This window comes from Puma concolor, chromosome D2 (assembly GCF_028749965.1).
Source record: "Puma concolor isolate L17-30 chromosome D2, mPumCon1.1.hap2, whole genome shotgun sequence".
Lineage (NCBI taxonomy): Eukaryota > Metazoa > Chordata > Mammalia > Carnivora > Felidae > Puma > Puma concolor.
The window spans coordinates 71,695,923-71,716,283 of NC_141677.1; the positions used below are offsets into that span (position 1 = coordinate 71,695,923).

At 47.6% G+C, this 20,361-nt stretch overlaps 2 protein-coding genes and 1 long non-coding RNA gene across 11 annotated transcripts in view; 1 reads left to right on the forward strand and 2 right to left on the reverse strand.

Annotated features, from left to right (window-relative positions):
• The window catches only part of NRAP (nebulin related anchoring protein), a 71,030-nt gene extending 59,822 nt beyond the window's left edge, over nt 1–11,208 (reverse strand). For 3 of the 7 annotated variants that reach the window (XM_086680916.1, XM_086680918.1, XM_086680912.1), the window contains exons 1-7: nt 10,946–11,208; nt 10,529–10,623; nt 9,866–9,953; nt 5,031–5,147; nt 2,780–2,884; nt 1,552–1,659; nt 732–836 (exon numbers count right to left, since the gene is read on the reverse strand). In XM_086680916.1, the coding sequence (XP_086537042.1) occupies nt 732–836; nt 1,552–1,659; nt 2,780–2,884; nt 5,031–5,147; nt 9,866–9,953; nt 10,529–10,623; nt 10,946–11,017 (690 nt within the window). In that variant the 5' untranslated portion in view covers nt 11,018–11,208. The remainder of the gene's footprint in view (nt 1–731; nt 837–1,551; nt 1,660–2,779; nt 2,885–5,030; nt 5,148–9,865; nt 9,954–10,528; nt 10,624–10,945) is intronic. The other 4 variants (XM_086680917.1, XM_086680915.1, XM_086680914.1 and 1 more) reach the window with 3 other exon arrangements.
• Nucleotides 11,209–13,365: 2,157 nt separating this feature from the next.
• On the reverse strand, nt 13,366–17,411 carry LOC147576176 (uncharacterized). The gene is made up of 2 exons (XR_015241840.1): nt 17,063–17,411; nt 13,366–16,275 (listed from the first exon to the last, which is right to left on the reverse strand). It is a non-coding gene; the product is annotated as an uncharacterized LOC147576176 (long non-coding RNA).
• Nucleotides 17,412–17,528: 117 nt separating this feature from the next.
• CASP7 (caspase 7) overlaps nt 17,529–20,361 on the forward strand; it is a 30,837-nt gene continuing 28,004 nt past the window's right edge. Inside the window, exon 1 of one of the 3 annotated variants that reach the window (XM_086680925.1) lies at nt 17,529–17,671. The gene's annotated coding sequence lies outside the window, so the exon portion shown is untranslated. Of the gene's footprint in view, nt 17,672–18,220; nt 18,390–20,361 lie in introns of those variants that run through there. The other 2 variants (XM_025917944.2, XM_086680926.1) reach the window with 2 other exon arrangements.

A 20,361-nucleotide genomic window follows, 5' to 3' on the forward strand; every position in this document is an offset into this window, starting at 1 on the left:
ATCTCATGCCACAGTCCCAGTATCTAGCATGCAATCTGATGAGGGGTTGCATAACTCCCTCCATGTCTCCCTATGGCATCATCATTGGCTTACGGCTTGATGGACCACACGCGTCTTATTTACCTTTTTTTTTCCCCAAACCCAGCACAACGCCTGGTGCATGGAGACATTCAATACAGAATTCAACACCTACTTATGAAGCACCTACTGTGGGCCAGGTGGTGGGGCTGGGCGGAGCAGTAAGGCTTCTGCCCTCAAGGAGCCACCAGTCGAGTTTGGGAGACAAAAGAGGCTTCTCCACCAAAGGCAAGTGGGAGCCACTCATTAAGCCGAACATGGATTTGTGCTTAAACTTCCCACTCAGAAGAAGACTAAGTTCTTGGTCTTGTTATGCTAAGGAGCAACTGGGCTGTGAAAAGCAAACGGTAGAAATTCTTTAGAAGTTTACGTTCTGTAATTTGCAGGGACAAGGGCAGAATTTTTTCAGATTAATCACATACAGCTGATTTGTTACTGATACTATCTAAGTTTTCTCTCTGAGAAAGAGTTTTCACAAGGTCTGTGCTAGCTGACCTATCTGACTTGACCATCCTTGACCTCAGAAAGTTCTTCCTGGCTCCCACATGGGACTGAGAGGCCTCCTACATACTTCCTCCCTCCACCTCCAAGGAAGGAAGGAATAGAGACTCTTAAAGGAGAATCACAGGGTCTTGGCCTCCATCATTTCTTACATCGCTTTGAAGCTGTCCCCCTGCCTTGGCCCGTAGCAACTCAGGGGTATCCGCCACCGTGGAGAACGTGGAGATACGTTCATCATGCCCTCTCTTGTATTCCACCTGATGAAGAGACAGCAGAGAGTCAAGGTCATACCCACCAGCCTTTGTAAGGACCTTTCCTTGCAGCTGTCCTGAAGCTATTCCATCGGGCTACACTCAACACAAGCCCAAGGCAAGTTTTTAGGGCTTGCTTTATAAGCTCCTCTTTAAAAAGCACCAATGTTCATGTGTCAAGTCCAAGAGAGTGCCAGGAATTAAACATTAACAAACACTAACTCACTTCCTCTCCATAACAATCACATGAGGCAGGACTACTATTTTCCCCATTTTACAAATGAGCAGCCAAGGAACAGAGAGGCTTAGTAATTTTCTCATGGTCACACAGCTAGTAAGTGAGACAGCCAGGATTCAAATCCTAGCATTCTGGCTCCAAAAATCTGACCTCTTAGCCAACAAGCTTTGCTATTCTTCAGGTGGATCTGCCATCCACTTCATAAAAATCAGTATCTGAAACGCTAAAGCGACCTCGAGAAATTGTTCGGTCCAGTCTTTGGGTAGGCAACCTGGTCTATTCTCCATTTGGCCAATGTGGCCCAATCAAGGCACAGAAGACAACGGGCAAGGAAAAGATGAGGACGCAGCTGTCTCCATAATACCGCACTAATGACACCTACTGTCCATAAGCACTCTCTTAGTGGTTTTTACCTGAATCCCAGAGGCTCACTGGTGACAAAAATTAGCATAACCTATGGTGAACCAGCACTAGGGCACTCACTTGGCTGGCCAGCTGGTTGGCTTTCTTGGCTCTTTGATAGGCAGGCGTGATCATGGCTGGGAAACTCCCCTTGCCCCTCTGTTGCTCATAGTCTTCTGCATATTCCTGCTGGTCAGAACCAATGTCAGCACGAGATTCAGAATGATATGAGGTGAGAACAAGTAAAACTGCCATTGAAAGCACCATCAGAACCAATGCTGCTGGATTTATAAGGTAGTTGAAAAACACTTCGATCACCTGCAGTAAACCTGAAGGTGTCATTCCGTTGGCGATTTGAGTAACACTGTCAACACTGAAGAAATCACGTTTCCCAGGTCAAGGGGCTTCCCCTTCAATGCTTACATCGAATTCTATGGAACCTGATACAACCCAAGGGGACCCAAAGAGGACACAACCCCTTTGACCCAATGGCTGGTATGCTAATGCAGCGGTTAACGTGCGGGAGACTCTTCCGTAACTTGTCTACGAGAATTAGTTCCATGGCATCGACAACAAAACGTTAGTTTTCCCTTCTAACTTTTTGAGTACTTCCGATGATTAGCCTTCCTAATGACATCGGGCACCACAGCATTTGTGTTTCTGTTTTCTTTCTATCTGCTGAAGGCTGAGTCACCAAAGACTAACGATAGTTTCCAAAGTGGTTTCTACAAAGGCACTTTCTTCAAAGTGCCCTGGGTGTGTGGAGGGACTAGAAGTGTGCAAATCATTAAGGACTTGCATCATCTGGGCCAACGTTGCCTTTTCTACATGAAAATCTACTGAAATCTCTCTTACAGTGTTGGGTGGGGGGCAGAAGTCCAAAACGGGTGATCAGGGCTGGTCTGTCCTGAAGGCTTTAGAGGAGACTCCATTTCTTTACCTTTTCCAGCTTCTAGAGGCCACTTGCACCCTTCATGTGTGGCTCCACATGGCTTTGACCTCTGCTTCTGTTATCTGACCCTTCTGTTATCTGACCCCTCTCTGATTCTGACCCTTTCGCTTCCCTCCTTATAGGGACCCTTGTGGTTACACTGGGTCCACCCTAATAATCTAGGGCAATCTTCCTATCTCAAGATCTTTAGCTTAGTCACATCTGCAAAGTCCCCTTGGCCATATAAGGTAACAGATACACAGTTCCAGGGATTGGCACATGGTAACCTCTGGGGGAGGGGTCAGTAGTCTGTCTACCACAATCTTAAGATAAAGAAACGATCAAACTAATTGCTAGAGTAATGTCTAGGGCCCTTACCTCACCAAGAGACTTTCGGGCCTCAACCATCCTTACGATTTCAGGATCTGGCAGAGCTCCTGGGCACCAACCACTCCCTTCCCCATATCCGGTCCAGTAGCCTCTCTATAAAGGAAACACACAAATGCATAAGCACACACCCTACACATTGGTTGGTGAGACCTACCCCATCCTCCCAGCATGCTCACATACACTGTTAACATAAGAGAAATTCTCTAAAGGCTATAAATTCCTATTGGCATATGGTGGGTCTCAGCTAACAAAAATGTTCACTTTTCTCACCTAGAAAATAACCTAATATCCTAAAAAGTTGAACTTCCTCAGATTCACTTATATCATAGAAGGGTTCTAAATATAACTTAACATTTCTTTGCTCATCTTTGTACCCAGATTGAGCAGTGGGGAGTCACTATGGAGGGGCAATGTGAGATTAGCCAGCATTATTCAGACATGCTGCAAAAACCTAGTACCTGTCATGTGCCTGATCTCGGGATAAGCAATTAATATTGGGAACAGAAAAGCAAAAAAAAAAGGGAAGACAGTTCTTTATGTAAGACATCTGTGGCCTATCTAGGGAGATAAAACCAACATACAAAATAGGTAGCGATTAGAAAATGTTTGTGTGCTTAAATGTACCATATTGGTGATAAACACAAGGTTTTAAGAAGCGACCTACATGAGATGGGCCCCACTCTTGGCAGGAAGATGGAATCTGAGCTGAACCTTCAAGGCTGAGGCCAGTTAACAGGGGCAAAGAGAGGAAGACGGACAACCATTCTAGAAGGTTGGGATTTTCATCAGTTTTGTTCACTGATGAACAGCCTAGAACTGTTCTAACAGCCTAGAACAGTGCCTGGCACATAATTGACTCAGTAAGTATTTGTTGAATAAATTCCTAGGGTGGAGACTACCAGGAACAAAAGCATGAAGGCAATGACAGGCTTCGTATGAAAGACCATGAGGAGGTGAATCTGATTGGAATTGTGGGGAAGAAATGGGGAACCAAGTGGGCTGGATGTGGGGCAAACCGGAGATCTGGAAAGACAGAAGTTCAACTTATAAAGGAGAAAGCCAAAGAATGGTTAAATAATTCATTAGAGATCCCCCAATAAGTGGCAGTAGTCATATCCAAATGGAAGTACTAAGAAATGAATTACATGTTTGTAAATGAGTAAAGTCTGAAAGAATACCCACAAGACTGTGAACAACAGGTACGTCTACAGAGGGACTGACTGGTGATGGTGAACAAGGCATTAATTTGTACGTTGGATTTTTTTTTGCAACAAGGAAAATGCAAGTATCACATGTATAATTAAAAGTAAATGGCTGAGGGGCACCTGGGTGGCTGAGTCGTTTAAGCATTCGACTTCAGCTCAGGTCATGATCTTGCAGTTCGTGAGTTCGAGCCCTGAGTCGGGTTCTGCGCTGACAGTTCAGAGCCTGGAGCCTGCTTCGGATTCTGTGTCTCCCTCTCTCTCTCTCTGCCCCTCCCATGCTCATGCTCTGTCTCTGTCTCTCTCTCTCAAAAATAAATAAACATTAAAACTTGTTTTAAAAAGTAAATTGCTGAGGAATTTTGAAAGAAGACTCTCCATAGAGAGTGAGCATAAATTCTCAGGTGGTAGGAAGGGTAAGTTAGGGCTACCCAAAAAGTGATGTGTGACCAATGTCACTCGACAGGAGATGATGTGGATCAGAGCAGGGAGAGTGAAATGCAGGGAAAGGGTGGAGCTGAGTGGCGTATCAGAGGGAGAAAGGGCAGCCGTGGTTTCCAGCCTGGGTGGTTGTTCCCAGGGACAGAAACACCGTGGTTGGAAGCAACAAACTGACTAGTGAGTTTGGACTGGGAGCAGATATGGTAGAGATGACCCCATGGCCTGTTGATGGATGTCCTCTGTAGACAGCTGCAATCACAAACTGGGTGAACGAAAGCCTAATCAATTCCTCTAGAAGTAAAAATAAAGGTGCATCTCAGGGCGCCTGGGTGGCCCAGTGAGTTAAGTGTCCGACTCTTGATTTCCACTCAGATCATGATCTCCCAGTTCATGGGATCAGGCCCCACGTTGGGCTCCATGCTGACCGTGCGTAGCCTGCCTGGGATTCTCTCTCTCCCTCTCTCTCTGCCCCTCCCCAGCGCGTGCACACACATACATGCTCTCTCTCAAAATTAAATAAACATTCAGAAATAATAATAATGCATCTCATTCGCAGAGCGTGCCGTTCTTTTCCCTTCTTCCAGACCCCTTCATACCTCTTCTCTCACCTCATTCACCAGGGGTTGCCTGTTAGCTGCATCTGCCCCATCCCTGGATTTCATGTCCCAGTGAAAAACCGATTTAAACCGTTCACTATCATCCTGGTCGTCCACCTGCACAATGAAGACGTTGTCAGTAACGCGGTAATGTTTTCATCAGAGAAGAGAAGGAAAATAAGAAATCTGTAGTTAAGTCGGAGGGATTTCGCTAAATCTCGCCCACAAAGCAGCATAAGTGGATGGCAACACGCACTGTATCACTGTGGCTTCACCTGTGCCACCAGCCAGGTGGCTTGTGCAGAGCACCTGTCGTGTGCAAAGCCCTATTTAGCAGTGCAATTAAAAAGACTGCAAGTCCCTATGAACGTCTCACACAACACCAAGTATGCAGGTTAGAGTAACATCAGAAACACTAGACACGAGACTAGTGGCTCTTAACTTCAGTCTGTGCAACAGTCACCCGGGGAGCTTGTTAAAACGTTGGCTCCCCAGATTCGTGTACATGTTCTCCTACGCTTTATCGTTTTACCTTTGTTATCTTGAGCTTGACCTATAATACACCTGAAGTTAATTTTTGTGTATGGGTGTGAAGTAGGTACCCAGGTTCATTTTTTTTCCACACAAATATCCAAATAATCCCATGGCCTTTTATTAAAAGATCGTCCTCAGGGCACCTGGCTCAGTCGGTTAGGCGTCGGGCTCTTGATCTCGGCTCCGGTCATGATCTCACAGTTCATGAGATCCAGCCCCAAATTGGGCTCTGCAGCTGACAGTGCAGAGCCTGCTTGGGATCCTCTCTCTGCCCCTACCCGGCTCTCGCGTGTGTGCCCTTCGTCTCTCAAAATAAACTTTAAAAAAGAAAAAAAGGTTGTCCTTGCTACACTGACTTCCAGTGGTATGTTCGTTATAAATTCAAGTGACCATGTATGTGCAGCCCTATTTCTGGACCTTGGATTGTATTCTGCTAGTCTGTCTCTTCTTATGCCAATACTACACCAAGTTGATTACAACTACTTTTGTAGTAAGTCTTGAAATCTCGTGGCTGAAGTTCTTCGATTTTGTTCTTCAGGATTTCTCGGCTATTCTAGAACCTTTGTGCGTTCAGGTCAATTTTTAGAATCCTTTCGTCAAAAAAAATCCTTTTTTTCTACAAAAACCACCAGGATTTCGATTGGGATTGCACTGAACATGTAGATCACCTTGGGCAGAACCGACGTCTCAACAGTATCTTCACAGCCTCGGGAGGGGCAAAGATTTCTTACGGAGAACCTAAGCAGGACTAACCATAAAAGGAAAACTCGAAAGATCTTAGGTCCAAACCCAGATATCGTAATTTATGACGTCTAAAGGGGGCCCAGAAATCTGCAATTTTAACAAGCTGAAGTGTAAATCATTAATTTTGCAGCTGAAGAAAGAAACGGAAAGGAAAGAAATGACCTTACTAAAATCATTCAATGGGTAATCAGAGCCAGGTTTAGAAGGTGGGAATTCCATTTCCATATTAAGAGCACTTTCTTTCATGGACTTTCTAGGCTTGCTACTGCCTAGTGAGTGCAGCTCCAATACGTGTATCTGTAAATATATAAATTGAGAGCATTTTCCCTGTTTCTTCCCTGGATTTTGAGAAACTACCACAAACATCCCGTGAATGTAAGGCAGGGGTTCCGCATAGCAGCGCTACTGGTATCTGGGGCCAGGTATCTCTTTTTTGCGGGGACTGCCTTGTGCATTGCAGGATGGTTAGTGGCATACCTGCTCCTTACCCATCGGATGCCAACAGTACCCTTCTCTGACAGTTGTGACACTCTAAACGGTCCACAGACATCACAAATGTCCCCCGAGGGGTAAAACTGCCCTCCTTGAGAGCCACTGACATAAGGAATCAGAATCGTGTGACCAAGATAGACAGAAAGCCTTATCTGCCGTCCTCCACCCACAGGACAAATCCATCACCGGGGAGTGCCTGCTTCTCTGGAGACTTTTCATGAGATTCCAGATCATTCTAAGGAAGTAGGAAGAGGAAAAAGGCCATAGGTGTCACTAGTGAGGTAAGGAAGCATTAAGAGCTAAAGTCTACTCTCTGAATAAAAGAGAATCTAGATGTTTTATTCTCCTAAAAATCCCATTCACGCCTGCCAAACAGGAAATGGTGTCTCAAACGTTTATTTATTTATTTTTAAAAGGGAGATATTTAGGAAGCACAAAAATGTCAACCTGCTCCAAATGCCTATTCAAAATCTTTACTTTCCTCCTTCATCACCATCACCCCAGCACCCCTTTTGTTCTTTTTTTTCTTTTAGCACATGTACAACGAATTTGGTTTTTATTCAGTGGGCAAAGTCTCTCAAAGATGCAAGAGGGTAAGAAAGTAATCCATCCCACTTCCCAAGGTGGCTATAAGATCCAGGGCCCAGAAGGGACACTGCTGCCGTCCCTCTGAAATTTTTGCTGGTGGGGAAGCAGGAGAAAGTGACCTCAGCAGGCAATTACTGGGCATAACACACACACACACACACACACACACACACACACACGCACACGCGCATGTGCACATATGCACGCGCACACACACACCATAAACACGCAGATATACAGAGACGTACACATGCACACACACACACCGCTCACACATACACATAGGCACACACATACACGTACACGCACATATGTGTACACACGCATCACATACACGCGTGTGTATGCCCGTGCACGATTCACACATACAGACACACGTATATACACTCCCCACACGCACACATACATCTTTATACACAGACACACATATTCGCACAGATGTAAACGAACGCGCACACACGGGCATCCTGGGAAGTTCACAGCCGTCCTGCCTGTGCCTGGAAACCGAACCAGCGATAATCTCCCTTCAGATCCGTCCTGTCACACACAGTTAAAACAAAATGAATCCACCTCCGCCTCAAAGAAAGGTAATACTGTGTGACCTGTGGTGGGATTGTAAGGCAGGGACGTGCCAGTTAAGAGCCAGCGCCGTGTGGAAAAATAAAGATATCACGGTTCTTTCTGTAGACAGTGCAATACGTACAAAAAGCCATCTGATGTGTAACCACTTCTCCTTGCATTTAGTCTGCCGCACTCTGCTATGCAACTTCAGAAACGCCTGGACGTTTGTAAACATAAACAAGTCCCTTCTTCCTTCCGGACAGTTTGCTCCCCTCTAGGTACGCAACGCTAGGCCAATGGAGCTGTTTAAGATACGGGTTCTAAAGTCAGACAGACCCGGATTTGTACCCACTCAACTAGCTGGGTAAAACCGCCCAAGTTACTCAACCTCTCTGAGCCTCAGCCTCCCCGGCTGCAAGATGATAATATTACAGGGGATTCTTGTGAAAAAAACAAAACAAAACAAAAAAACAAGGTAAGATGGATAAAGAGCCTAGAAGAATGCGTGGCACTGTTTCAGTAGGAGCAACGCTCTGTATTTACTGTAGTTTTGTGGAGCTGCCCTGAGCCATGAGGAGATGAAAACAAGATCCTCCGAGAATTAACCCTCTCGGCCATCTAGGATTGCTTGCGAATTCTTCGAGATCAGGCATGTGTGAGCCACTCTGCACCTCAGGTTCCTCAGCAGAAGGGGATGATCATCGTACTTACTTTGTCAGATTGTGGCGTGTACTAAATGAATTAAATGACTGTGGAGTAAATGTTATCTAAGCCTGCTAAGAAATAAGCTCACAATCAGTGCAAAGCATTTAGTGAAATAAGCCACGTGGCAGTGGGCATCGGGGAGGTTCCATCTAACACAGGTCTTCCTGTGGAGAAGGGGAGCCTGCCCAGGCAGGAGAGGCAGTATGAGCTGAGGGGACATGCGGAGGGCAGATCACAGACAGTCTTCCCCCTCATGTGCAAGTTTCTAATTTTAGAAAGTTGCCAGCTCCATCCCGCAGAGCAACTTCTGTGGGGCAGGGGGAAAGAAGTTAAATGAGTCATCGTTTTAATAAACGCGAGCGTCCGGTCAATAGCCGGCTCTCTGACAAAACCCCATTGTTGGTTTCTCAAAAGAGGTTGGCTTATCAACACGGCTTGTCTATGCATGTCTATGCAAACATGGCTTCCAAATCAAAGCCTCTTTGACCTGCCGCTATCCCAGGGGGAAAGAGAGGCTGCTAGTAATTGTTAAGAACTACTGAATCTAGAAAGATTTAAGAGTGTGGAGTTAGAAGTTTACGGTTTTCTTTTTTAATTTTTTTTCTTTTTATTAATTTATGTATCCATTTATTTTGAGAAAGAGAGAGCGAGAGAGCATGAGTGGGGGAAGGGCAGAGAGAGAGAGAGAGAGAGAGAGAGAGAGAGAGAGGATCCCAAGAAGGCTCTGCAATGTCAGTGCAGATCCCAACACTGGGCTCGATATGACGAATGGTGAGATCATGACCTGAGCCAAAATCAAGAGTCTGATGCTCAACTGACTGAGTCACCCAGGCGCCCCTAATTTTCTATACCAAAATAATCAGGGGAAAAAATAAGGAAAGGCTCTTATAATATTTTCCAACTCTATAAACTTCATTTTACATATTAGGCACCTAGTGCGTACAGGGCCTATCGGGTAAACCATCATCAGTGTGAACAGACTGGCAGACAGAGAAAGATTACATATACCTTGGATATTCAGGCTAGATTATCTTGGGTATTGGCCCCTATAGTGTGTAAGGCAAATAGCAACACTTGTTACTTAAATGCGCTTTGCACATGTAAGTGAAGAAAATGAGCAGGTTCAATGTCGACACAGACACTTAAAAACCTGAGTTAATTAAAAAAGTTTCTTTAAAGGCTATTTTGAAATTCAAAATTAAGTAACTTACCCCATGGATGGCTTCTGGAGTCTTCCTCATATTTAGATTTAATGGAGTATGATAGACACTTGTGAAAGTGTTGTTCTTGGGGTTATGGCTAGAAAAAATATATATAAACCAGAATTAGAAATGTATTTTACCCAAGATGATTGAGTGACTATTCTTAAAGGTAGTCGTTTTTTACATTCATAAATATACAACTTAATAATTAAGTTCACGATTTTCCAAGCAAGGCCTTAAAGAAAGAAAAATTAAATCAAATAAATTCAATATATAGAACGTACAAAAATTTCAACTAGAAAATGACCACTTAAAAATTTTCTGAAAAAAAAAACCAGAAATGGATTCTGGAATTATTTAAAAGAAAAAAATTAAAGCTTTATAGGTATATCTGTGGTAATTACACTGTTTTGCACAGTATTTAATAATTCGATATGTGGTTACAGTGGATAGATTTACCATTTTACTGTAAGAAATTTGAAATTTTCAACTTTCTGTCCTTTGCATAAAATCCTGCCTTAGGGCTCGTCAATGATTCTATGTAAATGAAAACCTTGGGGAAGATGATTTTTGGATTTAACTCTGGACTATGTGATTTGAAGCTCTGGTTGGCTCCTCATTAAAAAATAAACAAAACCCGAGAGGTGGTGGGGCAGGGCATCAAACACTTACGCGTGACAGTACGGCTTTTTCTGGTGACTCACAAAGTTATTAACCGATAGCATCATCTTGCAAACTTCACAGTGAAAACACGCTTTATGCCATATCTAGAAATCGTACAGAAAAGATTTAGCAGAAATACCTTTTTTTTCCCCAGACTCAGGATTCTTGTACATTTCCAGGTAAAAACTCATCTTTAGAGATAATATGGTGATAAGCACACATGTACACATACACACAAATACAACGTTAAATAAATGAATAACCTTTTCAAGGCAACACAGAAGACAGGTAGAAATGGGTAGAACTGAAGAAAGGTGAGAAATACATTTTTTGGATGGTTCAAAAACAACCACACATCCATACGTGAGAAGATAAATTTCCCGTATTGGTAAATTTATTTCCGCAGGCCAAAACATGTCTACTGACCTGATCTAGACAACTGATCTTCTCAGCAGGATAAACTCCATACCCACACCTAGAACAAGCTTGCACATTCATCGTGATGTCCAGAGAGAGCAGACAAAAAGAGGCAACAGGCAAGAAATCCAAGGAACAGTCCCAGGCTAGCTGTTCAAGTCTCCCAAAATCCTGACCACCGTCAAAACCTTGTGGACACCTTGCTCATTCAAAATCCAACTTCCACTTTCCTTTGCTGACCTTCTGGTTTGAAGTCAGCAGCTGGATGGTTTTTAAAGCTGCCACTTACTTAAGGGGCTATTTTGGCGACTGGCTGAGCACGCATGCGTCTGGGAAATGAGCTGGAGGTATTTCTAGCTGACGTGCTTCTCTAAATAGAAAAATGAACTCACAACAGCATCATGTTTATGTGGGTGACCAAATCCTCGTGTGTGATTAGGCAGCATGTAGTAGTTTAACACTAACTGTGATCATAACCCAAGAAAAGAATACAAAGAGATAGGCCACACACTCATCCAATGATCAAATTAGAAAAGCTTGCTCTATGAGGCCTGTGACTAAAGCAGAGAGGCCAGCTCCCAAAAATATAAGAAACAAAACAGGCTTGATTCACTCCATGGGAGGGGTAAACACTGTATCTGAATTTTAGCTTTATCTATTAAAAATGTTTATAATAGGGCGCCTGGCTGGCTTAGTCAGTGAGGTCCGACTTTGGCTCAGGTCATGATTTCACGATTCTTGGGTTCTAGCCCCGCGTTGGGCCCTCTGCTGACAGCTCAGAGCCTGAAGCCTGCTTCGGATTCTGTGTCTCCTTCTCTCTGCCCCTCCCTCACTTGTGCACGCTCTCTCAATCTCTCTCTCTCTCTCTCAAAAATAAACTTTTTAAAAAAATCTAAAAAAATAAAAATAAAAAAGATGTTCACAACAGTGAGGCTGAAAACTGATTAGGATAAGAACACACTAGACCTCTCAGTGTTTTGGTCTCTGTACGTTATCCTAGATCATTCCAAGAAGGTCTGTTTATTCTCTTCCTTCCCAGGCCTGAAGTGGGGCAGCTTAAAGACGAACCCTCTCTTCCTGGCTTCACGAAGCCCCTCCGTCACCTTCAGTGTTCACCTCCATGTCACCTGAAAACAGACCTTCTAGAAACAGCTTCCAAAAGATGGCACCTCACCTGTTTCCACCCCTCACCTGACCACTTTCTATGGCCCTTACCCTGCTTTATGTTCTTCATCGAAGTTAACCACCACTGGACATCTTGAGTATCAGAATCTCTGCATTTTAAAATTTTCTGTCTCCGGGGCACCCGAGTGGCTCAGTGGGTTGAGCATCCGACTTCGGCTCAGGTCATGATCTCACGGTTCCTGAGTTCTAGCCCCACATCGGGCTCGCAGCTATCAGCACAGAGCCCGCTTCGGATACTCTGCCCGCCCCCCTCCCCCGGCCCCTCCCCCCGCTCACGCTCTCTCTTTCAAAAATAAAGAAAACGTTTTGAAAATAAATAAATAATAAAACAGAATAAAATAAAAGTATCTGCCTCCTCCATCAAAATACAAGTTCCTTCAAAACAGGATCCCTGGTTCTTGTCATTTCTTTCCCTAGTGCCTGGAACAAGGCCTGACACAGAAAAGATGTTCAGTTAAGTACTGAGCTGGGAAGGGGGAGTAGGTAAAGCAAGTGGGGAAAAAGCACAAAGCAGCATTCACACGACACAAAGGAGGGGCTGCAGTCCAGGGTTCCCACAGATAGATAGCAGGGCCCAAGACTGCTCTCTCAGCAGGAAGGGGACCCCGAGCAGGGACCCCAGGCTCCGGAAGGCTCCCACGCTGAAAGTTGGTGCAGGACTTGAAGTGTTCCCAGAACATTCTGCTCTTTAACAGGCTTCTCAAGCTTTTCCTGGGCGGCTGGGTGCAAGCCCCAGTAATCACTGAGAAAGGACTCAGAGGGATGAAGAATTACAGTCAGATTCCACGTAAGTTAAAAGCCACTTACCACTTCTCTAAGGGGTGACCTAGCCGCTGCGGTTCGAGGTCGCCCTTGTGAAAACAATTACCAGAATGAAGACGTTGAATTGGATTTGTACCTTTACCTCTGCTTCTAAAAGGCATTTATTAGGGATCGGAAGTCACGAGGAGAACAAGCCCAGTGAACTAGAATCGGACACCTTAAGGAACTCCGGTGACCGCTCACTGCTGGAGCGAGATCCACAGGGCTCCCCTCTGCTTGACAGGCACTGTGGGCGGTCGCTCCTTTGTCCATCCCACCCTGCTCACTTCCGGTAGAGCCCTCCCCCCACCTTGCCACAGTGACTACCTAAGCCACCCATCCAAGCCGTAGCCAAGGAGCACACGACACTCGTGTGGCCTTCGGGATACGTTCAGACGTGTCTTAGCCTGGGTTCCCCGCAAAACAGAACAGGAGGCAAAGGCTTATGTCCAAGGACTTTATTTAGAAAGGTAGTGCCAGGGAGAAGAAAAGAGGCGGGAAATGGTGGTGCAGTTGGGGAGGGGGTCAATATGAAGGTTCACTCTCAAAGGAGCCACTGCCTGATATGAGGTGCACTGGACAGCTCGATCGCCATCTTCCAAGAGGCTACATAAACAACTTCTAATCAGGAACATCTGCTACAGGAAGGAAGGGGGAAGAATATACCTCTTGGCGCTTGTCTCCCATTGGTGGGAGTCCCACTGGGTGTTAACTTCCCTACGCGTCCATGCTGTGTATATGCCCGTGGCGTCCCCCAGCATCTTATGCTTCAACAGCGACAGGGGAAAAGAGCAAAGACAACAGAAGGCCAAAGACACTGTTGGTCGTGCCCCCATGAAGATGGCCAGAGCCCACACAGAGCTACTTGCCAGTGCTGAGGCTGGACCAACCCAAGCAGGCAGAGGTCCTGAGACAGGTGAGGCTGTGTGGATCTAAAGTGGCTCCTGGGGCACCTGGGCGGCTCAGCTGGTTGAATGTCTGACTCCGGCTCAGGCCATGATTTCACCATTCATGAGTTCGAGCCCTGAATCCGGCTCTCTGCTGTTGGTACCAACCAGCTTTGGATCCTCTGTCTCCCTCTCTCTCTCTCTCTCTCTCTCTCTCTCTCTCTGCCTTTCCCCTCCTCTCAAAAATAAACACTAAATAAATAAGTAAATAAACAAATAAATAAATAAAGTGGCTCCTGAGAGGTGTCCTACATGCCGTCCAATCACCAGAGAGTCCGAGACTTGGGCTTGGTTGTGGCGAGCCAGGGCCAGGCCATGGAGAATCTTCTGGGTCCTCGATTTGGATGCTTTTGCCAACACTGCCCCATGTTTCTTTCTTTTGTTTTGTTTTGTTTTGTTTTTTTTGAAGTCCTGACTCATAGGGACATTGTGATCAGTGAAAAACCCCGCATTTCGTTTCAAATGAATTGCTATCATGTTCAGTCTGTGGATAACTGACTTTCTTTATGAACTTAAACGGAGCACTTGTTTATCTCTTCAATTTCGTCCTGTTGATGGAAGCCCCGTTGCTTCAGCAGGTCAAGATCTTTTTGTACCTTGCTTCTGTCATCCAGAAGATGAGGTCATTCTTCCTAGCTCTGAGTCATTTCCAGTGTCCCCCAGGGCCATGGATGTGAAACGGTTTTGAAATTACAGGGAGATGACAAATTCAGAGGGAGGAGAAAGCTCCTGACCCTTCGTTCTGTCCCTGTCACTTTGCTTAGATTGGAATTGTCCCTCCCTCGCTGGGGGGTGCATGTCTACCTTAGTTTATGTTCTCCCAAAATCAGATCTTGAGGTGAGGACTTGGTAGTTCATTTGGGGAGTGGTTCCACAAGGCAGGAGTGAGGGTGTGAGTGAGCCACAGAAAGAAGAGCCAATAAAGTCAAATACATGATTCTGAGCTAATTACCACAGCGCACGGCCTATAACACGTAAAGTAACGTGACGTAACATAACAACGTAACAAGCCGCTACCCCTGCTTTGAGCTGAGACAGACAGTCCTCCCCACCTTCTCCTCACCCCGGGGCTGAGATCCAAATGTTGCTGAAGAGAGTGTGGCTGTGACTCACTAGATGACAGAGAAGTCACTGTCATGCCGTGCTGGTAGAACTTGCTAGAAATCTGGCCCCTAGAAATTCCTGGAAATCGACTCTCTAGGTTCATAGGGAGGTATCTCAAAACCATGTGAGGGAGTGCCAGGATTGTTGGATGCTGCCGGCTGGTAGGCAGAGCAGTAGCTGGGCACCAGGGAAGCTGGGTGCGCCACAGAAACCCGAGAAGCCTCTGTAAGAGCCTGATTTTCCAGGAGCACACCAGAGATACTGGTTTTCCTCTTGTAATCTCTGTCCAGCACCCCCTACAGGCAAAGCATAACATGGCAGGGGGAGGGAAGCAAGGAAAACTACATAAAGGGCCCAGGTTAATTTTTACGGAACAGACAAAAAGGGTGAATGCGGAGCTGAGAGACAATTAACTGATAATAGGTTCAACACGAATTCCCCCTTTCAGGGAATTCTGCCTAAGCCCAGAGTTTCCCATTCTTCCCCTCCACCACCCCCCATTGAAGGAGGCTGCCGGTGCCTCAACCAGAGTTTGGGTTTGGGCTTGTGACTCTTAAGACATTTCTGGGCATTTCTGTTAAACAAGGGATATCCTTCAATGGAGTCCTGTATAAAGTCATAGCCTGGCCTGAGCTGTGCTGTGAAGAATTAGAGAAACATCACTGGTGGCATCCTTTGGGGGTCCTGTGCTCAGCAGGATGAGGGGGAGGTTAAGGAGCTCACCAGGGCAAGAGGAGAGGGCCAGAGGGAAGGGCCGAAGGGGCCAGTCCAGGAGCACCCAGGAGTCTAGCCCTGGGGAAACCATTTGAGTAATGGAGTTTGGGGACTTTTCTGGAAGGAGGAGGAAGACTTACATGCTAATCATGTGAGTATGGAAAGGAAGCAGAAGACAATGGCATGGGCCAAGGCTGGAGAGACACAAGAAATACAGTTAGAATGTCACTTGGATCTAAAGTCTCAGTAAAACTATTATAGAGGGAAAAGTTCAAAATTATTTCTTCTCTTCCATATCTCCACGATTTTACTTGTTAATACTGGGAAAATCCAGCCTCAGAGCAATATCTTCGGGGTTCCCCATGCCAGCCCACACTAAAGAACTGAAAAAAGAAAGTTTTCCTTCAAACCATCTTTCTTAGCCAGCAATGAATTCCTACGTGCAATACAAATATACATTTGCATGATATAACTTACGGTAGAGACTTCTTGAGGATGGAAAATTCATTATTTTTCTAGGTTTAACCTGATCCTGGTTCTGCCGCTAGGAAGGGTGTGGAAAACTCCTCTGAGCCTCAGATTCTTTACCTATAAAATGAGCAGAGGGAGTAGTTAAGGTCCCTTCCAAATCTAACAATGTGTTTCACTCTATCTCCAGAATAACCTGCAAAAAACTTAAATTTATAAATTAAATTAGAAAGCAACCAATTTTCCTTACTGGTAGTTTTCATTTCTCAAAGGATTCACAACCGAATTCCTTTAAAACAGCAAATTATCTTAGTGTCTACAAGGAGTTAGTTTATCCCCAACATTTTAGAAACATGGATGTTATATATAACGTCCTTATATATAAGGCAGTTATATATAACTGCCTTAGCCTGTTTGGGCTGCTGTAACAACATACTACAGACTGAATAGCTTAGAAACAGCAGGAACTTATTTCACCCGGTCCTGGAGGCTAGAAGTCCAAGATCACGGTGCCGGCATGATGGGGTTCTCCCGAGACCCCCTCTTTGGGGATGCAGTCTGCAACTTCCGTCTGTGTCCTCACCGGGTGGAAGTGGCTAGAAAGCTCTGTCAGGCCTTTTTTATAAGGGCACTAATCCCACTCACAAGGGCTCCACCCTCAAGACTTAAGCACTTCCCAAAATCATACCCAACTCCTAAAACCATCACGCTGAGCATCGAGTTCCAACATTCGACCATGGGGGCCGTGGGCACAAATTTCCAGCCTATATAACACAGCCATATTGGAAACAGGGTGACTGCTTAAAACATTCGGGAATTCGGGATTTTTGCAGCAGTTAGTAAATTACAGCCATGCCCTGACACTTACCTGGAGCCAGTCCGTCCTAGACCAAGAAAGCGTCCTTACCTGGTGAGATTCTAGACGGTTACTTTAGTCTCGGGCCCAGGGTAAAGCCAGCAAACAAAACGACAAGATGTGGTCCTTGCCTGATCTCACGCCACGACGGTTTCCTTTCACTCAAGGTGGTTGAAAGTTCTTCAAAAGCAATTATTTCTGGCACAGATAGAAGTGTAACTTCTCATACATTCACACCTCAGTGTGACCCGTTAATTAGTCGCTTCCCTGAGCGGGCTTGGAGACAGAGGCATAGGAGGCGCCGGCTGGAGCCCAAGGGTGAAGACGCCATGTGTGTGTTGCGCGTGTGCATCCGCGCACGTGTGCGGGGCGCAGGGGCAGGAGTGAGGTGGGATCCGGGAGAGCGCACGGTCCCTCCCACGTTCGACTAAGTCACGGCCACATCCCCAGTGGCTGACACTTGGGGGCGCTCAGTAAATCGAGCAGGACAGATTCTGGCACTAACTTCAGACCAGTTCTCCGAGTTAGGAGACGGAGCTCGTCCACGACGACAGAGCGGAGTTCGGGTCCTACCGCCCCCCGCGCGAACCGAGACGCCCCAGCGAGTAGAAGCCCATCGGCGACCCCAGGGCTGGTCCCAGGAGCCCCGCCCGGGAGAGGGTAGCTCCAGCTGCTGCGGGCGCCCGGCACCCAATCCCCGGGCCACCAGCACGGACTGGGGTCGGGGGCCTGGCTGCGGAAGAGCCCTCTGGCTGTGGGAACCGGGTCCCCGAACCGGTGCGGAGACCCGAAGGGAGGTGCAGACGGGGGACAGCAGCGGCAGGAGGGGAGAAACCCTGGAGAGCGCCCGACCCTCGAGCGCCGCGAAGGCCGCGGGGCGCGCTCTTCAGGGTGTGCGGCTGCGGTTCCGTGCGCTCCCCGTTTGCCGAGCGCGCTCCCGGGTCCCTTGGAGCGCGCCGGGGGTGCAGAAGGTGCGCTCCCGGGGACTGTGAGCGCGGCGTCGGGATCGCAGAGCTGCTTGCAAACTTTATCCGGCAAGTTCTAGGGGTGCGCGGCCAACTTTGCACGGGCGCCTTTCCCCCGGGCGGTGAACGCGGACAGCGTGCGGACCCGGCCCCCAGTTTTGCAGAGGGCGCCCTCCAGGGGCCGTGCGCGCCGGCCGCGCGAGCAGCAGGCGTCGCCCGCGGTCCGGCCTGCCCGGGGCTGCCCCGCGCGACTCCGCCCCCTGCCACGCCGGGGCTTTTACTTTCGTTTTCGTCTGGGCGGCCTCAGACCCTCAGCGCCGAGGGACCGCGACGGACGCCAGCGCTGGCCGCCCCGCCGCCCGCCGCGCCGGGGCCTGGTAACTTCCGCCCCCGCCCCCGCTTGCGCCCCTCCCGTCAGCGTGCGCTCCTTCCCTCCCTCCACAACCGCCCTCCCACCTGGCCGTGCTCCTCCTCTCATTCCCCCAGCCGGCCCGCAACGAAACTTTGGGAAAAGAAAGGGCCCTCGCGCCCCCCGCCCCCCTCCGGCATCGCTGGCTCGGCTCAGCGCGCCCTCCCTTCCCCGCTAACCAGCTGGGACTGCCGGGCAGTTCGGGCTGTTCGGGATTTGGAAAAAGGGGGCGTGGATTGAGACGCGAAGGAGGGGATCGAGCTCTCGCAAGGCTGGCAGTGAGCGCTCGGGTGTCTGACGGCCCTGGGCGCCAGTCCCCGCGTCCCTGTTTGTCGGCTGTGGGCCTCGGTCCTCCCTGCGCCTGTCTGTTAAATGGGATCGGTGGTGACCGCGGGCTGACGGTTGCTGCCAGGCTGTAAGGAGGTGACAGGTGCACAGCCCCTCCGTCGGAGCTCAGTGCGTTGGAGCTACCGTCGTCCTGGCTGGGGCCCCTGGTACTGAGCTCTTGAAGGTCTCTTGAGGAAGTGAAAAAAAGGCAGGCTGCAGGTCACCTTGCTACCGTTCACCGTTGTACTCAAGTTTAGCGTTTATGGGGCAGTAAAATCGCTTGTGGGCTATTCTGTGTGGGTCATTTCTAGGCCATTTCGCCTGAACTCTTGCTCTGGCAGGCTACGTGGCCCTGTCCTTTGTTTACCTACAGGTTATTTCCTCCTTCGGGGGCTACGGCCTGAGCCCTTACAAAGGGGATGAACACAAGAAAATAACAGTAGGCCTGCCCTCTCCAGGCACAGCAGGGGTGAGATAGGCCTGGATTTTCTTGGGTAGGCTCTGGAAATCCAAGCCTTGGCCTGACTGAAATGATGTGGCCAGGATTAGGCACCTCACTTGGTCAGCACCCTTATTCTGGGTGAACTTGAGTTCACCCAGAAATCAAGCCTAGCCTCATAGGAGTAAGACAGTCGTTGAATGTTTCCTGACCCTCTGCGCAGCGTTCAGCATCAACCCAGCAAGATGCTGTAGGTTTCAGGCTGAAGACCCTTCTGGCCTGATGTTTGGAGGGAAGACTCTGGGAGGCCTCCCACGGCTGATCCATAGACATAAGCCTGAATTTTATGTCTCTGTAGTCAAGTCCAAAGTCCCCTCCACGTGGCTGGGAAGGACAGGCAGTTTAAGCCGCACCCCTGCTTTGACGGAATAGGTCAAGGGTTTACTGAGTGTGCCGTTCCCCTCTGCCTGCAGCACCCCCCGGCCTTGTACCCTCTGGGCTTCCCCTTCTCAGACCTCAGGTCAGATATCTCCTCCCCTGAGAACCTTCCCGAATTCCTCTGAGGCCCAGTCGGGTCCCCCGGGATGGCCACAGATTGTTGGTCCGCAAGGCACTCACTACAATCGCAGCTTGACATTTGTGCCCTCCTTTTATCAAAGTTTGTCCCCCATCAAGGCAGCACCAGGTCAGTTTGCTCACAGCAGTGTCCCCAGCTCCTAGCACACGGCCTGGTGCGTTAGGCTCCCAGTAAGTATTCGAGGAGGAGCTGCCCAGCTCTTCCCAGCACCCCCAACACCATCAGAGCAAAAGTCTGGCTTTCTTAGGAGCTGTTTTGCTTAGGTTTGTCCTTTTTTTAAAAAAAAAAATTGGTCACGTTGTTTTATCATGATACATCCTAGATTCAGCCTTAAAGACTAGCATTAGCAAAAGGCTCAAGGCTTAATTACCACATGTTGAAGGTAGTGTCTTCTTCTGATGGCTCTTGTATAACTTTAACTTGCTAACTTTAAAAAGTATTTCTGTGCTTTGCTAACAACAATCCACACTGAAAAGTAACTAAGTCTATGTAAAGGAGAGGAGAGAAAATTATCGAGCGTTTCTGCGTGCCTGGATTCCTGCTTATCTCCTTTGGGAATGGGGTCATCTCTGTTTTCAAGAAACATTTTGCACCCTAATCTGAACGCTCTAACCGCCCCCCCGCTGAACACAC